A 19,923-nucleotide genomic window follows, 5' to 3' on the forward strand; every position below is an offset into this window, starting at 1 on the left:
CATGTGTGTCTCATGTAGCTATGAGACCATACTGTTCTGTCAGGCGCTGGGCCTGTAACTGATTGTCTATTATATAGGACGTACGCTTTATGCCCAGCGGGAAGCCAGGGTGCCTAAAGAAAGGTTGTTGAGGATTTCCTTGAAAAGATGGCCTTTGAGTCTTTAATGAAATACCAAACTCTTTATTGATAAACAAATAAGAAATCTTCAAGGAGTCTTGTCTCCAAGGGACAGGCGATTGGCTTTGAATAACGGTGAAGACCCTCTTATAACCTCTCCCAGGCTGCCTATTATCTGGGCCTAGCTGATCTGGGACCCACTGCCGACTCCAAATGCGTCTGGGTATCAAGTGGACCTACCAGCCAAAGCTTGCAGATGTTTCAACTGGGGTTCTCTCTTTGAGTCTTCAGAAACTTGGGGCTGTTTCCCTCAGGAGCTGTGAGGCTGAGAGGCTGCGAGCTCTCAGCCAGAGCTTTTGGGACTTTTCCCCTGGAATTCCTGTCTCTGATTTCTCGGATGTTCTGTATCCCCGGACGGTCTTTATCCCTGGTGTTCTTGAAATATGAAGCTTTTTACGGGACGAGCTGGTCTACGTCCTATAGCTGAGCTTCCTAAATGAGACTAACTTAAAAATGGCTCCTTCCCTCCCAGAGCCCTGAACAAGGGGCAGAACCAAACTTAATGGTGATTGACAGGTGGCCTGTCCTATGATTGCAAACATTTGCAGCAAGAAAATAAAGTTGAAATTTCTGGTACAGCTGTACCAGCACACGTACTATCTCCGAAATTCTCAAAAGATCACATTGTAAGCAGTGTAACATGCTAGGAACAACAGAAACTGCCAATCTGTGTTAGGAGATTGGGCACAGAATCCCATAGTTGTGGATGATTCTAATGTATGTTCTAACTAATTCTCACTGGGACTGGAGGGGCAAGATGCCCTATCTATCCAAATAGACCAACTTCCATGGCCTGCTTCCAAAATCAGCCATAGATGTGATCAGACCTATCACAGCTCTGTAGTTCAGCTTGGGCATCACTGGGATTTTTACCTTCACAGCCACGAGCATCTTGTCCTTGGTGGGGCTGAGGTTGTAGCACTCTGCTAGGAAGACCTTCCCGAAAGCACCTTCACCAAGTTCTCTCTTCAGAATGATATCTCTCCTCTTGATATGTTGCACATCTGCAGGCAGAAACGGGGCAGGAGGGAGCGGGGATCAGGAAGGCAAAAACAAACTAGTAAACAATTTCTCCTTTTCCCCAGTTAATAGGCCGTCATTACATTTTATATTATACTAGCTTTGCCCTGCCACGCGTTGCTGTGGCTTATGCTTTCAGAGTGTTGCTCTTTATTTACTGTCCTGATTTTAGAGATTATATTGTTCTGTATTATTATATCACAGTAATTATTACATATTATATTTATCATCTTATATTATCTGCTTAGAACTGGATTATATGAGGCCCCTTCTTCACAGCTGTATAAAATGCACACTGAAGTGGATTATATGGCAGTGTGGAGTCCAGATAATACAGTTCAAAGCAGATAATATAAGATTATAAATGGGTTATATAGCTGTGTGGAAGGGCCTTGAGTCTACACTGCCATATAATCCAATGCAAAATTAGATAATATGTGGAAGAGGCCTAAGTGAGGCCTAAGTCTGCCTGTCCCCTGGGCTGAGTTGGTTGCTAGGAGACCAAGTGGGCAGAGATTAGTCCTCTAACTGGCAGCAATTGGATAAAAACAATAATTCCTTTTCCTCTAATTAGGACTATATTTTTCTTTTCTTTTTGTTGTATCAACCTAGAGGCATGGATGATGGGTTGTGTTGTAAAATTTCGAGCTTGGGGGGCCTGTAGTTTTGTTATTTTGTTGGTTGCCGTGATGCCATCACTCATTTATATATATAGAGTAGCTTGGGGACCCGGCGGTGCCCGGGTCATTTGAGAAAGGCAATGTTTGCCTGTGCTTCAAGTGTAGTCTCGATCTAATGTCAGCTGGGGTCAGTGGGGGCAGGTGAACTACAACTCCCATATGAAAGTCTATCATCCATGGTCCATCCCACTCCAAACAGGGCCAGGATGTATAGTAGGTCATGGGGATTGTATGTGTCACGTCTGTTAGAGTGAGTAGGCTGAAGCCTGTTGGTGGTAGTTTTTTGCCTCAATGAGGGAAAAAAGTACCAGCAACATAGAGAAAAAACTCAGGGGGGTGGGTAAGGTGGGGGGGGGGAGTAAAAGTTTTCATAAAGAGACACAAAACCATCCTTAAAAGGAAAGATTAAAAAGATAGTCATTATTGAAGTGCTAATTCGTAGAATCATAGATTCATAGAATCATAGAATAGTAGAGTTAGAAGAGACCTCATGGGCCATCCAGTCCAACCTCCTGCCAAGAAGCAGGAAATCGCATTCAAAGCACCCCCGACAGATGGCCATCCAGCCTCTGCTTAAAAGCCTCCAAAGAAGGAGCCTCCACCACAGTCTGGGGCAGAGAGTTCCTGGAGGTGAACTATAAATCCCAGTACCCACTATTCCGAAACTTCCAGGCCAATTCCCCTCCAAACCCACCAGAAGTCAAATCTGGGCATATCGGGTCTGCATGGCAAGTTTGGCCCAGACCCATCCTTGTTTGGGTTCATAGTGCATTCTGGGTGCAGGTGAACTACAACTCTATATGCCCCAGTAGGAGTGACAGTGCTCTGACTTGATGCAGGGTGAACTACAACTTCCACCGTGCAGTTAATCCCCAAAGTCCTCCAGTAAGTTTAGTTGCAGCTCAATTCTTCTCTGTCTGTTATGCAGAGAGATTTGAAAGGGAAGGGCAGTGGGCGGGGCCATGCAAATTCCAGAGCAATGGAGAACCCTGGGATGCTTGCCTGTGGGGGAAGAAAAAGCAAAATCTAGAATGAAATGGTCCCCAAATGAAAGCATTCCTTGGGTGGTGGGCCGTAGTGTTTGGGAAGGACATTGGCAGGGACTGGGATACATGTTCATGGAGCTCCCTGTAACCGCAATGTCAGTGCAAAGAGGTGACTTGCTAGATTCTTAGGCCTGGGAAGTATAGCCTGTTTATGGAGGCCGGAGGCTGTCTATGTGAGTGGACACCTGCGCCACATACACACATATAGGTTTTCACTTTTATTATGGATATAGACTAGCTTGGGGACCCGGCGGTGTCCGGGTTATCAGTAGATGGCATTGAGTTGTTTGGGGATGTGAGGAAATATCACTTAAGTTTGGTCCAGATCTGTCATCAGCTGGGTTCAGTGCTGTCTGTATAAGGGTGAACTACTACTCCCAGAGCCAAAGGTCAATCACCCCAAAACCCTGCCTGTATGCACAGTTCGGCATGATAGGGCTGTGTGCCGAGTTTGTTCCAGATCCGAAGTCGGCTGGGTTCAGTGCTGTCTGTATAAGGGTGAACTACTACTCCCAGAGCCAAAGGTCAATCACCCCAAAACCCTGCCTGTATGCACAGTTCGGCATGATAGGGCTGTGTGCCGAGTTTCTTCCAGATCCGAAGTCGGCTGGGTTCAGTGCTGTCTGTATAAGGGTGAACTACAACTCCCAAAGCCAAAGATCAATCACCCCAAAACCATGCCTGTATGCACAGTTCGGCATGATAGGGCTGTGTGCCGAGTTTGTTCCAGATCCGAAGTCGGCTGGGTTCAGTGCTGTCTGTATAAGGGTGAACTACAACTCCCAGAGCCAAAGGACAATCACCCCAAAACCCTGCCTGTATGCACAGTTCGGCATGATAGGGCTGTGTGCCGAGTTTCTTCCAGATCCGAAGTCGGCTGGGTTCAGTGCTGTCTGTATAAGGGTGAACTACAACTCCCAGAGCCAAAGATCAATCACCCCAAAACCGTGCCTGTATGCTCAGTTGGGCATGATGAGGCAGTGTGGCAAGTTTGGTCCAGATCCGAAGTCGGCTGGGTTCAGTGCTGACTATATAAGGGTGAACTACAACTCCCAGAGCAAGAAGTGAGTGAATTTACTTGGTCCATCCTCCCCCAATCTGCCCCAGGACGGAAAGGGATTCATGGGGGTTCTGTGTGCCAAGTTAGGTCCAGTTCCATCACTGGTGGGCGTCGCAGTGGCTTGTGGGAGCCGTAGCCATTGAAAGTACTACAAATCCCATCATCCATGGTTCATTGTCCCACAAATGGCACCAGGGCGTAAAGCGCATCATGAGGATTAAGTGTGCCAAGTTTGGTCCAGATCCGTCATTCATGGTGGTCTCAGCGGCCTGGGATAGTGGTGGTCAATCAGAAAGCTGGCACATACTCACATACATACATACATACATACACACATACATACAAACATACATACAAACATTCACTTTTATTATATAGATATAGATATAGATAAAATGTTATAATTAGTTTTATTTAATTAAATAAATTGTCCTGTTTTGTCGTGTTTCGGCACATTTGCTGTGTCCTGTTTTTGCACATTCACTGCGGTTTATGATGTTGTTGCTCTGAGAATGAGGCAGTGCCAAGTATTTCTTAGCAACTATGTCCTATCGCCTTTCAGAGCATTGCAATTTACAAGGCTACCTCTACCCACGGAAGGTGGCTAGGCTATTGATTTCCTTACACCTGATCGATTGTTATCAAGGATACTGTCCATTGGCCTAATTCCAGGAGAATATTAGCGGAGGAAAACAGTAACCTAGCAGAATTTTATTATCCGCTTGTACAACTGGCAGCAAACTAGTTCTTGCAAGCGTGCAAGAACAAGTTTCCTTAGGAGGCTGCGGCAGTGCAGCGGGTTAAACCACTAGCTGCAGGAAATCTGCTGACCAGAGTTGTTCAAAGCTTATGGGAGATCCAAACATCTGGAAAGCCAAAGATTCCCCAACTTTGGTCCAGTCTTTAGTCTCTGCCAGACTAATCTGATCTCTTTTTTTGATAGTTAAGAGTTGGGTTGATACAGGGAATGCCATGGATGTAGCGTACCTGGATTTCAGTAAGGCCTTCGACAAAGTCCCCCACGACCTTCTGGCAAGGAAACTAGTTAAATGTGGGCTAGACAAAACTACGGTTAGGTGGATCTGTAATTGGCTAAGCAAATTGGTGCTCATCATGGAAAGAAGTGACGAGTGGAGTGCCACAAGCAGGGCTCCGTCCTGGGCCCGGTTCTGTTCAACATCTTTATTAACGACTTAGACGAAGGGTCAGAAGGCACGATCATCAAGTTTGCAGATGACACCAAACTGGGAGGGAGAGCCAACACTCCAGAAGACAGGAGCAGAATTCAAAACGATCTTGACAGACTAGAGAGATGGGCCGAAACTAACAAAATGAAGTTCAACAGGGACAAATGCAAGATACTTCACTTTGGCAGAAAAAATGGAAATCAAAGATACAGAATGGGGGACGAGGCCTGGCTTGACAGCAGTGTGTGCGAAAAAGACCTTGGAGTCCTCGTGGACAACAAGTTAAACATGAGCCTACAATGTGATGCGGCTGCTAAAAAAGCCAACGGGATTCTGTCCTGCATCAATAGGGGAATAGCGTCTAGATCCAGGGAAGTCCTGCTCCCCTCTATTCTGCCTTGGTCAGACCACACCTGGAATCACACTGTGTCCAATTCTGGGCACCGCAGTTGAAGGGAGATGTTGACAAGCTGGAAAGCGTCCAGAGGAGGGCGACTAAAATGATCAAAGGTCTGGAGAACAAGCCCTATGAGGAGCGGCTTAAAGAGCTGGGCATGTTTAGCCTGCAGAAGAGAAGGCTGAGAGGAGACATGATAGCCATGTACAAATACGTGAAGGGAAGTCATAGGGAGGAGGGAGGGAGCTTGTTTTCTGCTGCCCTGCAGACTAGGACGCAATGGAAAAATGGCTTCAAACTACAGGAAAGGAGATTCCACCTGAACATCAGGAAGAACTTCCTCACTGTGAGAAGGGCTGTTCGGCAGTGGAACCTTCTCCCCCGGACTGTGGTGGAGGCTCCTTCTTTGGAGGCTTTTAAGCAGAGGCTGGATGGACATCTGTCGGGGGTGCTTTGAATGCGATTTCCTGCTTCTTGGCAGGGGGTTGGACTGGATGGCCCATGAGGTCTCTTCCAACTCTACTATTCTATGATTCTATGAAGAATCAGAGCAGTCTGTTCTCCATTGGTGCAGAAAATACAATTGGGTTTCTTTGATAAAATCTGTGCTTATGATGAAGAAGAGGAAGGGAGAAAGAAAGCAAAGTAGAGCTTGGACATCTGCAAGTCTCCTTAAGCTGTTTCTTTGTTTGAAATATATTATTAAACATAGGGCAGCACCTTACAGAATATTGCACAGGTTCATAGAACCCAAGGGGATGGAATGGAGAACTTGAAATTTGTAAAGAAACTCGCCATTCTGTTCCTGCGGAATGGTGTCGTCAGAGAAACAGCTGGGATTAATGTAAACTTCTTAGTAATGAAAAATCTGAGACTGTGAGGCCTGGGTACAGCCTGGTTGGAGGCATGGCATGGGTCCAGGCCTGGATGAGTGCGAGGCAGTGCCAACCAATGGGAGGAAAAAATGAAGGCTGGCTATATATAAAAGCACCTTCTACCTCTGCCATTGGCATAGATTTAATTTGCTCTATTATTCATTCACCACAGGTAATCTACTATGTTCTTTATTAAAATGCTAATAAAGTAAAATTGAATCTTGCAAATGTCATAAAAAATAAGGGCACAGTTCGGTGTGCTGTGCCTTCAATGGCAGCCAGCTGAGTTGAATGTTTTCTCCCTTGCCTCTTTCACAGATGAAAACTGGGGCATATGTGGCCAAGCAACACCAGAATGTGGTCAAGGTAGCAAAAGTTGTTAATAAGGAATAAGCTGGGAGAAGCTGCAGCAAGTTCATTTTGCCTGAGCCTAGTAGGGAGGACAAGGGCTCCTGGTGGCGCAGTGTGTTAAAGCGCTGAGCTGCTGAACTTGCCGACCAAAAGGTCCCAGGTTCAAATCCCGGGAGCAGAATGAGCGCCTGCTGTTAGCCCCAGCTCCTGCCAACCTAGCAGTTTGAAAACATGCAAATGTGAGTAGATCAATAGGTACCGCTCCGGCGGGAAGGTAAGGGCGCTCCATGCAGTCATGCCTATGGCCACATGACCTTGGAGGTGTCTACGGACAATGCCGGCTCTTTGGCTTAGAAATGGAGATGAGCACCAACCCCCAGAGTCGGTCACGACTGGACTTAATGTCAGGGGAAACCTTTACCTTTTAGTAGGGAGGACAAAGATCCCGCCCTACTCTATCATCTCCCCTAGACGGAGTTGCTTGAGTGCAAATGGATTTTAAGGCAGTCATTGAAATCATCATAACCACCACCATCACCAGATAACTGCAGAGTCCCACAATCGCACCTGGCAGTCATAAGTTCATTGTGATATTATAAACCAACAGGTTAAGTAAAAAAAACAAAACTTGTCTACACTAGCCAGAAAACCCGAATTGGGCCAGAACTCCACATGATGTCCAGGGACTTCTGGTCCATAATGTGGGGTAACACTGCAGCCTGGAGGCAGAAAGTAGCTAGATGTAGCCATTCAATGCAAATTAGGGTGATTAACTGGAATATTTAATCTGGCTTCTGACTGACAAGAGCTTTTTCCCTCACCCTGGACTTGCCACAGATATATATAAACAGTCCTTGTTTAGTTTTTCTATACCTCACAACCTCTGAGGATGCCTGCCATAGATGTGGGCGAAACGTCAGGAGAGAATACTTCTGGAACATGGCCACACAGCCCGAAAGACATACAACAAACTTGTATATAGTTTTACTAACATTTCTGGGTGTCACTTCGTTCTGTGTTCCACTGATTCCATCCAACTACTGCTGCGCTGCTATTACTCTGACAAATTCAACTTTGCCCAACTTTATCACAGTGGATCCACCACTGCAGCCCCATAGAATATATAAAATGCCCACCAAATCCCTCTAGGAGACTTGTGGGGTGGTGGCAAATGGCTCTCTTTGCCCATTTGAGCCTCAGGAGAGTCTCAAATAACCAGCGACTACTTTGATCAGGGACCGCTCTCAAACATTAGTACCAAAAGGGTTACAAATCAGTTTTTGGTCACCTTTAAATTCAGTCATGCAGTCATGCCTATGGCCACATGACCTTGGAGGTGTCTACGGACAACGCTGGCTCTTCAGCTTTGAAATGGAGATGAGCACCAACTCCCAGAGTCAGACATAACTGGACTTAATGTCAGGGGAAACCTTTAATTTTTACTAGATTCAGTTTGGTTATTTGGGGTGCTGATTCAGAAAATTCCCTTGGCTAGACCACATCAGCTCTAGTTTCTGGTAAATAACATATGCCATCCAGGAGTCACCATCCGTTCGCCCACATAAAACCATACAGTAGAGTCTCACTAATCCAAGCCTCGCTTATCCAAGCCTCTGGATAATCCAAGCCATTTTTGTAGTCAATGTTTTCAATATATCATGATATTTTGGTGCTAAATTCGTAAATACAGTAATTACAACATAACATTACTGCGTATTGAACTACTTTTTCTGTCAAATTTGTTGTATAACATGAAGTTTTGGTGCTTTATTTGTAAAATCATAATCTAATTTGATGTTTAATAGGCTTTTCCTTAATCCCTCCTTATTATCCAAGTTATTCGCTTATCCAAGCTTCTGCCGGCCTGTTTAGCTTGGATAAGTGAGACTCTACTGTATATTATCCAGAGCTGACCAATGTGGTCTATCCAATGCAATTTTCCAACAATTGTAAAAACACACTTAAAAACCAATATCATTTCCAATTAAAACAGTAAAACACTGTGTGACCGTTGCAACAAGGCCGGTAGCATTGGGCCAAAAGTCATTATTTAATAATTTAGAGCTTGATGTGGTCTATCCAGTGCCATTTTCTGAATCAGCACCACAAAGAACCCCAGGAACAGGCCTCAAAACGAAGACACCAAAGCGCCCAATTCCAGGCCCCACAGGGAATGGGGGGAGGAGGAGAAGCAGCAGTCAGGAGGCTTGTTGTCGCTTCTGCCTTCATGGGGAGTCAGCCTCTCTCCTCCCGGCATCCCTGTTGCCTCGGCACTAGAAGAGGGTTTTGCCAGACCAGTTGATGTAGTAACGGTGAGGCCACGGACCATATTGTAGTTCCTGGGGACTTATGGTGGTCCATGGACCACAGGTTGGGAACCCCTGTCCTAAAGCATTGGGTAGAGAAGCAAAACATACCAAAAATCCCTACACCCTTTAGTGGCCACGTGAGAGTTTGACTTCTTAACATTTCCACCACTCTCTGCCACAATCTCTAAGTTGAAATGAGCTACAGTCCGCCCACATGAACATCAAGAAAGGTCACTGCTAAACACACCGCTTAGCCTTGAGAGCTTTTTTGACCTCTTCTGCCAAATGTGCTTTTTGTTAATCTTCCCAAATTGTCCTCTTAGAATAGCTTCCTTTTCCTCAGCCTCCCAACTCCTTATAAAAGGCACCCTTCTTTCATGTGCTTTCCTACAGCACATTGGTCTCACAAGTCGATGTGCAATTCTTCTTGGCAGAGGTGTCCTTTTTCGTGCACCTTGCCCATACTTACCATAGTTTATTTATAACTAGCTGTGCCCGACCACGCGTTGCTGTGGCAAAGTGGTGGTGGTACTGCTTAAAAATTGTTGTGTAATTTTTATTTGATGTTATTTGCATTTTTTTAATTAATTTTATTGTAAGTTAAATTTTTATTTATTATATTTTATTATTTTCTTGTATTATTTTTAGTTATTTTCTGTTATTATAGTATTTTATTGTATTAATTTTTAGTGTTTTTTATTATTTTTATTGGGTTGCTAGGAGACCAAGTTGGAGGAGCTGAGCCTTCTAACTGGCAGCAATGGGATAAAAGCAATTATTCCTCTCTCTCAAATTAGGACTTTATTTTTCTTTTCTTTTTGTTGTATCAACCTAGAGGCGTGGATGATGGGTTGTGATGTCAAATTTCGAAGTTGGGGGGCCTGTAGTTTTGTTGTTTTGTGGGTCGCCGTGATGCCATCACTCTTTTATATATATAGATGATAAAAGGCAAGTGCATCAAGCAAAACAGGGGATAATTCCTCTTCTCTTTTTGGTTGCTTCTTCGCCCCTTTCCCCCAATCTTCCTGTTCACAACTTGTCCACAGAAAGATACAGAAGTATTCTTATTTATGCATTATTCAAAATGATTCCCTAATCTCCTCTTGAAGCAATTGTAAGAATACATTTAGTGTGGAAGGAGCACCTCGCAACTATTAACACCAAATGCAAAATTCACAAACCTGTGAGGCAAGTAGTGTAATTAAGATACATAACTAACCGGAGCCGAATGCATTGCAGAACAGTACAGATGACTGAAAGTTATTAGCAGTGCAGGCACTGGCAGCCCCGTTGCTCTAATGAGTGACATGAAATACTTTGGTTGAAAAAAGCAGGAGGATCACACAGGTTTGAAGAGAAATCTATGCCGCGAATGCTCAGACTAAACATTCTCTTTTGATGAGGTTTTCAATCCAAGAAACCAGATGGAAAGCCTTGAAATTTGAAAAGGCGCAGGTTTGACTCTCTCCTGAAAATCTGACGCTTAAATTAAAACCCCAATTCAGTTCATAATACCTGTACTTCCTAAAACATTTTGAAGATACAGTGGCGGTGGTGCCGGTATATTGATGTTAGTATCCATTGTGACACTGGAAATGTGTAATGAGAAAGAAGGAGCATTTCAAATGTGGCCATCTTTTCAACTATTGTTAGAGTGCATCTACACTGTAGAAGTACAATAGAGTCTCACTTATCCGAGCCTCGCTTATCCAAACCTCTGGATTATCCAAGCCATTTTTGTAGTCAATGTTTTCAATATATCGTGATATTTTGGTGTTAAATTCATACAGTATTGAACTACTTTTTTCTGTCAAATTTGTTGTATGACATGACGTTTTGGTGCTTAATTTGTAAAATCATAACCTAATTTGATGTTTAATAGGCTTTTCCTTAATCCCTCCTTATTATCCAAGATATTCGCTTATCCAAGCTTCTGCCAGCTCATTTAGCTTGGATAAGTGAGACTCTACTGTATATATATATCGATCCATGTATTTGTATATCTATATCCATATATATACATTACTAGCTGTGCCCGGCCACATGTTGCTGTGGCAAAGTATGGTGGTATGGGAAATCAGATAATCTGTATTTTATTGGCAGTCCCCTGGGGTGAGTGGGTTGCTAGGAGACCAAGTGGGTGGAGCTTAGCCTTCTAATTGGCAGCAATTTGATGAAAGCAATTATTCCTCTCCCTCTAATTAGGACTTTATTTTTCTTTTCTTTTTGTTGTATGAACGTAGAGGCATGGATGAGGGGTTGTGTTGCCAAGTTTAGTGTTTCTGGGATGTGTAGTTTTGTTGTTTTGGCCTAGGCCGAAATTTCATTACCCTTTTATATATATAGACTAGCTTAGCCCAGCCGCTCGTTGCTGTGGCGTTGTCTGGTGGTGTTGGTGAGAACTTGTTGAGGCTGGATGGCCATCTGTCAGGAGTGGTTGGATTGTGTCCTCCTGCATGATATAAGGAAGTTGAACTGGATGATCCTTAGGGGTATCTGCTAACCTTATGATTGTATTATTATTATTATTATTATTATTATTATTATTATTATTATTATTATTGAGAGGCTGGGTGGGCTGAGTAGGTTGCTAGGAGACCAAGTGGGCGGAGCTTAGCCTTCTACCTGGCAGCAATTGGATAAAAACAATTATTCCTCTCCCTCTAATTAGGACTTTATTTTTGTTTTCTTTTTGTTGTATGAACATAGAGGCATGGATGAAAGGTTGTGCTGCCAAGTTTAGTGTTTCTGGGATGTGTAGTTTTGTTGTTTTGTCCTAGACCGAAATTTCATTACCCTTTTTTATATATATATATATATATATATATATATATATATATATATATTTACAGATGCCTTGATTAATGTAATTTTATTCACATCTATTTTTATTTTGAAATTTACAAGTAGCTGCCTCATTTCCCACCCTCGGCTTATACTCAGGTCAATAAGTTACCCCAGTTTTTTGTGGTAAAATTAGGTGCCTTGGCTTATATTCGGGTTGGCTTATACTTGAGTATATACGGTAATTGGTGGTGGGAAGATGTTTCTACTCAGTCAGTGTCTTCATGGGAGGACTGCTGCTTCTTGTTCTGCTACCTTCTCTGCACAGCTATTCTCCTTTTGATTTCCTATCGTGAGTTTTAGTTCCTTCCCTGGGTGGGTTGGAAAGTGGAGAAATATTAAAACCTGAGCTGGGCTGCTGGGAAGGAAATTGCATATGGTTCTCTGACTGTAAATATATCTGCCAGAAAGTCACCTATCAGAAATAGACTTGCTTAGATTGCATTCCCATGGAATGCAGCCATAGAAAATCACAGTGGTTTAAAGTCTTTGGATTTATCACTCTAGAAGCTCATGTGTGGCCAAAAATATATTTGCTCAGAACGCTGGAGCTAAAGCATTTTGGCACCGTGGGACGAGCAAAACAAGGCAGACTCTGAGGTAGACAACGGAAAGTATATTAGGCACTAGCTGTGCCCGGCCACGCGTTGCTGTGGCAAAGTGGTGGTGGTATTGGTTAAAAATTGTTGTGTAATTTTTATTTGACGTTATTTGCATTTTTTATTAATTTTATTGTAAGTTATATTTTATTTATTATATTTTATTATTTTCTTGTATTATTTTTAGTTATTTTCTGTTGTTATGGTATTTTATTGTATTATTTTTTTAGTGTTTTTTATTATTATTTTTGGGTTGCTAGGAGACCAAGTTGGAGGAGCTTAGCCTTCTAACTGGCAGCAATTGGATAAAAGCAATTATTCCTCTCTCTCTAATTAGGACTTTATTTTTCTTTTCTACCTAGAGGCGTGGATGATGGGTTGTGTTGTCAAATTTCGAGGTTGGGGGGCCTGTAGTTTTGTTGTTTTATGGGTCGCCGTGATGCCATCACTCTTTTATATATATAGATTGGCATCCACCAAACAAGAGAAGACCCTTGTAAACCTCACATTTCCCAATGGGCTTAACCTTCCCATGAGAACCAAGAGGACTCAAAAAAGCCGAACTTTCCCTGGGTGGCACCCATAAATCCTTGTGCTTTCTTCAACTGTAAAACCATAAATACGGCTGATGTGAACTTTTCTGCATCTTCGCTGGACAAGATCCAGATCCTAGTGACAAAGGAAGGGGCAAAGAAAGACACGAATATTTAGAAAGATGAGGAGAAAGGGGACGAAGGGAAGCTTTGTTGATGTCCTCCAGCCAGTTCCTTTTCCTGTTCCGGCTCCAATCCAATGCTGCCAAAAACATTTAAACTACTGGGGCCGGGCTGTGGCGCAGCTGGCTAGTAACCAGCTGCTATAAATCACTACTGATCGAGAGGTCATGAGTTCGAAGCTCGGGTCGGGTTAAGCCTCCAACCATTAATAGCCCCGGCTTGCTGTTGACCTATGCAGCCCCGAAAGACAGTTGCATCTGTCAAGTAGGGAAATTTAGGTACGCTTTGTGCGGGAGGCTAATTTAACTAATTTACAACACCATAAAACTGTCAGCAAAACACGAGGAAAGGAATGAGGAAGTACAGCCACTTCTGGACAGTGAAGCAACAGCTCCCCCTGTGGCCGGAATCGTGAAGCTGGAAAAATGTTAAAAATGCCTCTGAGTCTGTCTAATGTATGTTATTTGTCTGTTGGCATTGAATGTTTGCCATATATGTGTTCATTGTAATCCGCCCTGAGTCCCCTTCGGGGTGAGAAAGAAGGGCGGAATATAAATACTGTAAATAATACTGATGCCTCAATTAGTGTAACTTCAATGGTATCTCGGCTTATACTGGACTCAATGTTTTCCCAGTTTTTTCTGTGGTAAAATTAGGTGCCTCAGCTTATAGTCGAGTAAATATGGTACATTTATTATTTTTCTCTATTATTATTGGTATTATTACATGTATTATTTTTCTCTATTACTGTTGCTACTATTACATTTATTTTACTCTATTTTATTATTATTATCAATACATTTATTATTTCACTCTGATCTTATTATTATTATTATTATTGCATTTATTATTTTACTCTATTTATTATTACATGTATTATTTTACTCTATTATTATTAAAAGGATACATAAGCACATTTACATTGAAGAAGATGAGAATAATGATTTGATCAGAGTTGGACAGTCTTATCTTTAATTTGAGCTTTATGTAAATATTCAAAAACATTTAACTTACTGATGCCTCAATTAATGTAATTTTATTGGTATCTATTTTTATTTCTGAAATTTACCACCCTCGGCTTATACTGGAGTCAATGTTTTCCCAGTTTTTTTGTGGTAAAATTAAGTGCCTCGGCTTATATTCGGGTCGGCTTATACTCGAGTATATACAGTATTTATGATATAGTAAACTACGCAAGATAACATACTACCTTGAAAATACAGTAGAGTCTCACTTATCCCAGCGTCGCTTATCCAAGTTTCTGGATAATCCAAGCCATTTTTTGTAGTCAGTGTTTTCAATATATCGTGATATTTTGGTGCTAAATTCATAAATAAAGTAGAGTCTCACTTATCCAACACTCGCTTATCCAACGTTCTGGATTATCCAACACATTTTTGTAGACAATGTTTTCAATATATCGTGATATTTTGGTGCTAAATTCGTAAATACAGTAATTACTACATAGCATTACTGCGTATTGAACTACTTTTCTGTCAGATTTCTTGTATAACATGTTTTGATGCTTAATTTGTAAAATAATAACCTAATTTGATGTTTAATAGGCTTTTCCTTAATCCCTCCTTATTATCCAAGATATTCACTTATCCAATTTGTTGTAAAACATGTTTTGTTGTTTAATTTGTAAAATCATAACCTAATTTGATGTTTAATAGGTTTTTACTTAATCCCTCCTTATTATCCAAGATATTCGCTTATCCAATTTGTTGTAAAACATGATGTTTTGTTGTTTAATTTGATGTTTAATAGGCTTTTCCTTAATCCCTCCTTATTATCCAAGATATTCGCTTATCCAATTTGTTGTAAAACATGATCTTTTGTTGTTTAATTTGTAAAATCATAACTTAATTTGATGTTTAATAGGCTTTACCTTAATCCCTCCTTATTATCCAAGATATTCGCTTATCCAATTTGTTGTAAAACATGATGTTTTGTTGTTTAATTTGATGTTTAAAAGGCTTTTCCTTAATCCCTCCTTATTATCCAAGATATTCGCTTATCCAATTTGTTGTAAAACATGATGTTTTGTTGTTTAATTTGTAAAATCATAACTTAATTTGATGTTTAATAGGCTTTACCTTAATCCCTCCTTATTATCCAAGATATTCGCTTATCCAATTTGTTGTAAAACATGATGTTTTGTTGTTTAATTTGATGTTTAATAGGCTTTTCCTTAATCCCCCCTTATTATCCAAGATATTCGCTTATTCTGCCGGCCCGTTTAGCTTGGATAAGTGAGACTCTACTGTAATACCATATGTGAAAGAGGAAGAAACATGGTCAAACAAATAGTCTAGCAGGCAACTGTATGCACGTATAACTAATAATGTTTAATAGGAAAATATAGAAGTGAAATTAAGCATGGCAGCCTGAAAAAGTGGAGTCAAATCTCTGCTTGAGACCACAATGGAATTCAAGTTGTTTTTGAAAGGAGAAAAGGGAAAATGTTTAAGTGTGTTGGCTAATTACGTTTTTGAATGTTTGTTTTATTTTTAAGGACTCGCTTCTCAAGTTCTGGTTTCTGTCAGACATAGAAGTGCCAAAAATACCCTGAGAAAAAGTTGATCTTTTGCACGGCTTGGCCAGGCTGAGAGCAGGAAGCGGTGTCAAATGCATCACAAGAGGCCACTCTCCTGTCCAAAGCGGTTCCTGAGAGGTTTCCCTGTGATTGCTAATGCTCAGCCCAAGCCCTTGCCGTTCCTTCTCCATCATTAAAAGCAACTTCTATCTGCTCGGTCATTTTCTTTATCCGTCTCTTGCAATCACATTGGGTCACCCTCATGTAACCAAAGCCGAGGAATGCGGCAATGCTGGGAGTCGAGTCACGCCAAGTGAAAATAAGAGGTGCTAAAAGACACTTCTCAGCTTGTATTACCGTATATACTCGAGTATAAGCCGTCCCGAATATAAGCCAAGGCGCCTAATTTTACCACAAAAAAAAAAAAACTGGGAAAACATTGACTCCAGTATAATCCGAGGGTGGTAAATTTCAGAAATAAAAATAGATACAGTAGAGTCTCACTTATCCAACACTCGCTTATCCAACGTTCTGGATTATCCAACACATTTTTGTAGTCAATGTTTTCAATATATCATGATATTTTGGTGCTAAATTAATAAATACAGTGTATTTGGATGGATAAGTGATTATGTTGGATAAGTGAGACTCTACTGTACCTATAAAATTACATTAATTGAGGCATCAGTAGGTTAACCGTTTTCGAATATTTACATCAAGCTCAAATTTAAGATAAGACTCTCCAACTCTGATCAAATCATCATTCTCATCTTCTTCCATGTAAATGTGCTTATGTATCCTTTTAATAATAATAGAGTAAAATAATACATGTAATAATAATAATAATAATAAATACAGGAAAATAATACATGTAATAATAAATAGAGTAAAATAATAAATGCAGTAATAATAATGATAAGAGAGTGAAATAATAAATGTATTATTAATAATAATAAAAATAGAGTAAAATAAATGTAATACAGTAGAGTCTCACTTATCCAACATAAATGGGCCAGCAGAATGTTGGATAAGTGAATATGTTGGATAATCAGGAGGCATTAAGGAAAAGCCTATTAAACATCAAATTAGGTTATGATTTTACAAATGAAGCACCAAAACATCATGTTAGACAACAAATTTGGCAGAAAAAGTAGTTCAATACGCAGTAATGCTATGTAGTAATTACTGTATTTATTATTATTATTATTATTACATGCATTTATACCCCGCCCTTCTCCCCGAGGGGACTCAGAGCGGCTTACATTCTGCCATGAGGGCCAGCAACAAATATACTATAAAAACAAAACAATTAAAACATGATAAAAACATGATAAAAAGTATACAAAAATTAAAACGCTGCAAAGCAGCGATATTGCACCATCCTCAGTCATTTATGAATTTAGCACCAAAATATCACAATATATTGAAAACATTGACTACAAAAATGCATTGGATAATTCAGAACGTTGGATAAGCAAGTGTTGGATAAGTGAGATTCTACTGTAGTAGCAACAATAATAGAGAAAAATAATAAATGTAATAATACCAATAATAATAGAGAAAGATAATAAATGTGCCATATATTCTCGAGTATAAGCTGACCCAAATATAAGCCAGCCAGGACCCTCACCCGAGTATAAGCCGAGGGCGCTTTTTCAGTCTTAAAAAAAGGGCTGAAAAACTAGGCTTATACTTGAGTGTATACAGTATGTTTTTTATTGCAACATTTCTTTCTAATTTAGCTAATTTTCATGTTCCGCTTCTCTCTCGGTTCTCCATCTCATTTCAGTCCCAAAACACCCTCTTCCCACTATTTATAGCTCGAATGCTGCTTGACAAGGTGTTGTTTCAGAATTACGATTTTCTAATGCCCCGCCTGGGGTTTTCTAGTCCTCTCTCTCCATCTCTGCTCAGGTTTCAGCCCATTTGTGTCATCCATACACCCTTCTGCCTTTCATCTTTCCAACTTCTCTGACAGAAGGAAGCCCCAAAAGGCCAAGTCGACGTGAGAAAACTCCTGCAGCCCCTTCAACGCTGGGATCTAATATTACAGTGGTTTGGCTGCTTCTGCGACAGCTATTAGGCTGGAAATTGCAGCAGGAAAGTCAGAAAAAGGAGCAATATTACAAAGGAATGAGCTGATCAGATGAGGATAGCAGCTGCTCCCCATAAATTAGCATTGATCGCTGTTTCTTCCTGAAAGGACTTTAGTACTTGCAAGGATCAGAATGAGAAGCTTCTGATCTTCCAGACCAGGGGTCCCCAAACTAAAGCCTGTGGACCGGATGCGGCCCTCCAAGGTCATTTACCTGGCCCCTGTCCTAAACTTTAGACTTAGGGTTGACCTAAGTCTACCTGGTCTTTAGAGGTATTTTTGCTTCCCTATGGTCTTATGAGATCATCTAGATGGCCTTTGAAGGTCTCTTTGCTTAGCTACAGTCTTATGAGACTATCTAGATGGCTTTTGGAGGTCACTTTCCTTACCTATGGTCCTATGAGACCTTCTAGATGGCCTTTGAGTGTTCCCTTCTTTATCTATGGCTTTATGAGATTGTCTAGATGGCCTTTGGGGGGCCCCTTTCCTTCTCTATGGTCTTATGAAACCATCTAGATGGTCTTTGAGGGTCCCTTTCCTTATCTATGGTCTTCTGATGGCCTTATGAGATCATCTAGATGGCCTTTGAGGGTCCCTTTCCTTACCTATGGTCTTATGAAACCATCTAGATGGTTTTTGAAAGTCCCTTTCCTTATCTATGGTCTTCTGATGGCCTTATGAGATCATCTAGATGGCCTTTGAGGGTCCCTTTCTTTATTTATGGTCCTCTGATGGCCTTATGAGATTATCTAGATGGTTTTTGAGGGTCCCTTTCCTTATCTATGGTCTTCTGATGGCCTTATGAGATCATCTAGATGGCCTTTGAGGGTCCCTTTCTTTATCTATGGTCCTCTGATGGCCTTATGAGATCATCTAGATCAGGGGTCCTCAAACTTTTTAAGCAGAGAGCCAGTCCACAATCCTTCAGACTGCTGAGGGGCTGAATTATCATTTGAAAAAAAATACGAACAAATTGTAGTGCAAAAAAACAACAACAATGAAAGAACAATACAATATTTAAAAATAAGAACAATTTTAACCAACATAAACCAATCAGGATTTCAATGGGAGGTGTGGGCCTGATTCTGGCCAATGAGATAGTCAAGTTAATTAGGGTTGTTGTTGTGTGCCTTCAAGTCATTTCAGACTTTGGGCGAGCTTAAGTCTAAAACTGAGGACGGGGGCCAGGTAAATGACCTTGGGGGGCCGCACCCGGCCCACGGGCCTTAGTTTGGGGACCCCTGATCTAGATGGTCTTTGAGGGTCTCTTTCCTTATCTATGGTCCTCTGATGGCCTTATGAGATCATCTAGATGGTCTTTGAGGGTCTCTTTCCTTATCTATGGTCTTCTGATGGCCTTATGAGATCATCTAGATGGTCTTTGAAGGTCCCTTTCCTTACGTATGGTCTTATGAGACCATCTAGATGGTTTTTGGAGGTCTCTTTGCTTACCTATGGTCTTATGAGATCACCTAGATCAGGGGTCCCCAAACTAAGGCCCTCCAAGGTCACTTACCTGGCCCCTGTCCTAAACTTTAGACTTAGGGTTGACCTAAGTCTGAAATGACTTGAAGGCACACAACAACATTCCTAATTTGGGACTATTTCATCCTAGTCCGGCCCCCCAAGAGTCTGAGGGACTGTGAATCGGCCCTCCACTTAAAAAGTTTGTGGACCCCTGCTCCAGACCTTCTGCAAATGTTTTGTTGCTTGAAGCAAAGAATAAAATGGAGTCTTCTGCCTATTCCAAGTCAACTAGATTAGAAGGTGAATACAGTATTCCCTCACTTATCGCAGGGGTTACATTCCAGGACCACCCACGAAAAGTGAAAATCTGCAAAGTAGGGACACCATATTTGTGTTGTTTACAATCACACTGGTGTTGTGGTAATCTCTGAGCGGTTAGACTCAAATCAACCCTCTCTGGGGGAGATTCCACCAAAAACAGCAGAGTAGCAAAAGCAAAAGCTTTCAAATGCAACAGTTACTTACACGGGGTGAGCAAAGAGTAGCCTTTGACCATTTA

The 19,923-nt window shown here is 41.4% G+C and overlaps 1 protein-coding gene across 5 annotated transcripts in view; it reads right to left on the reverse strand.

The window, feature by feature from the left end:
- Nucleotides 1-19,923, reverse strand: part of ntrk3 (neurotrophic receptor tyrosine kinase 3) — a 707,738-nt gene that overhangs the window by 84,292 nt on the left and 603,523 nt on the right. For all 5 annotated transcript variants that reach the window (XM_062963028.1, XM_062963030.1, XM_062963029.1 and 2 more), the window contains exon 13: nucleotides 1,053-1,183. In XM_062963028.1, coding sequence (XP_062819098.1) covers nucleotides 1,053-1,183 — 131 coding nt within the window. The remainder of the gene's footprint in view (nucleotides 1-1,052; nucleotides 1,184-19,923) is intronic.

Source organism: Anolis carolinensis, unplaced genomic scaffold (genome assembly GCF_035594765.1).
Source record: "Anolis carolinensis isolate JA03-04 unplaced genomic scaffold, rAnoCar3.1.pri scaffold_11, whole genome shotgun sequence".
NCBI lineage: Eukaryota > Metazoa > Chordata > Lepidosauria > Squamata > Dactyloidae > Anolis > Anolis carolinensis.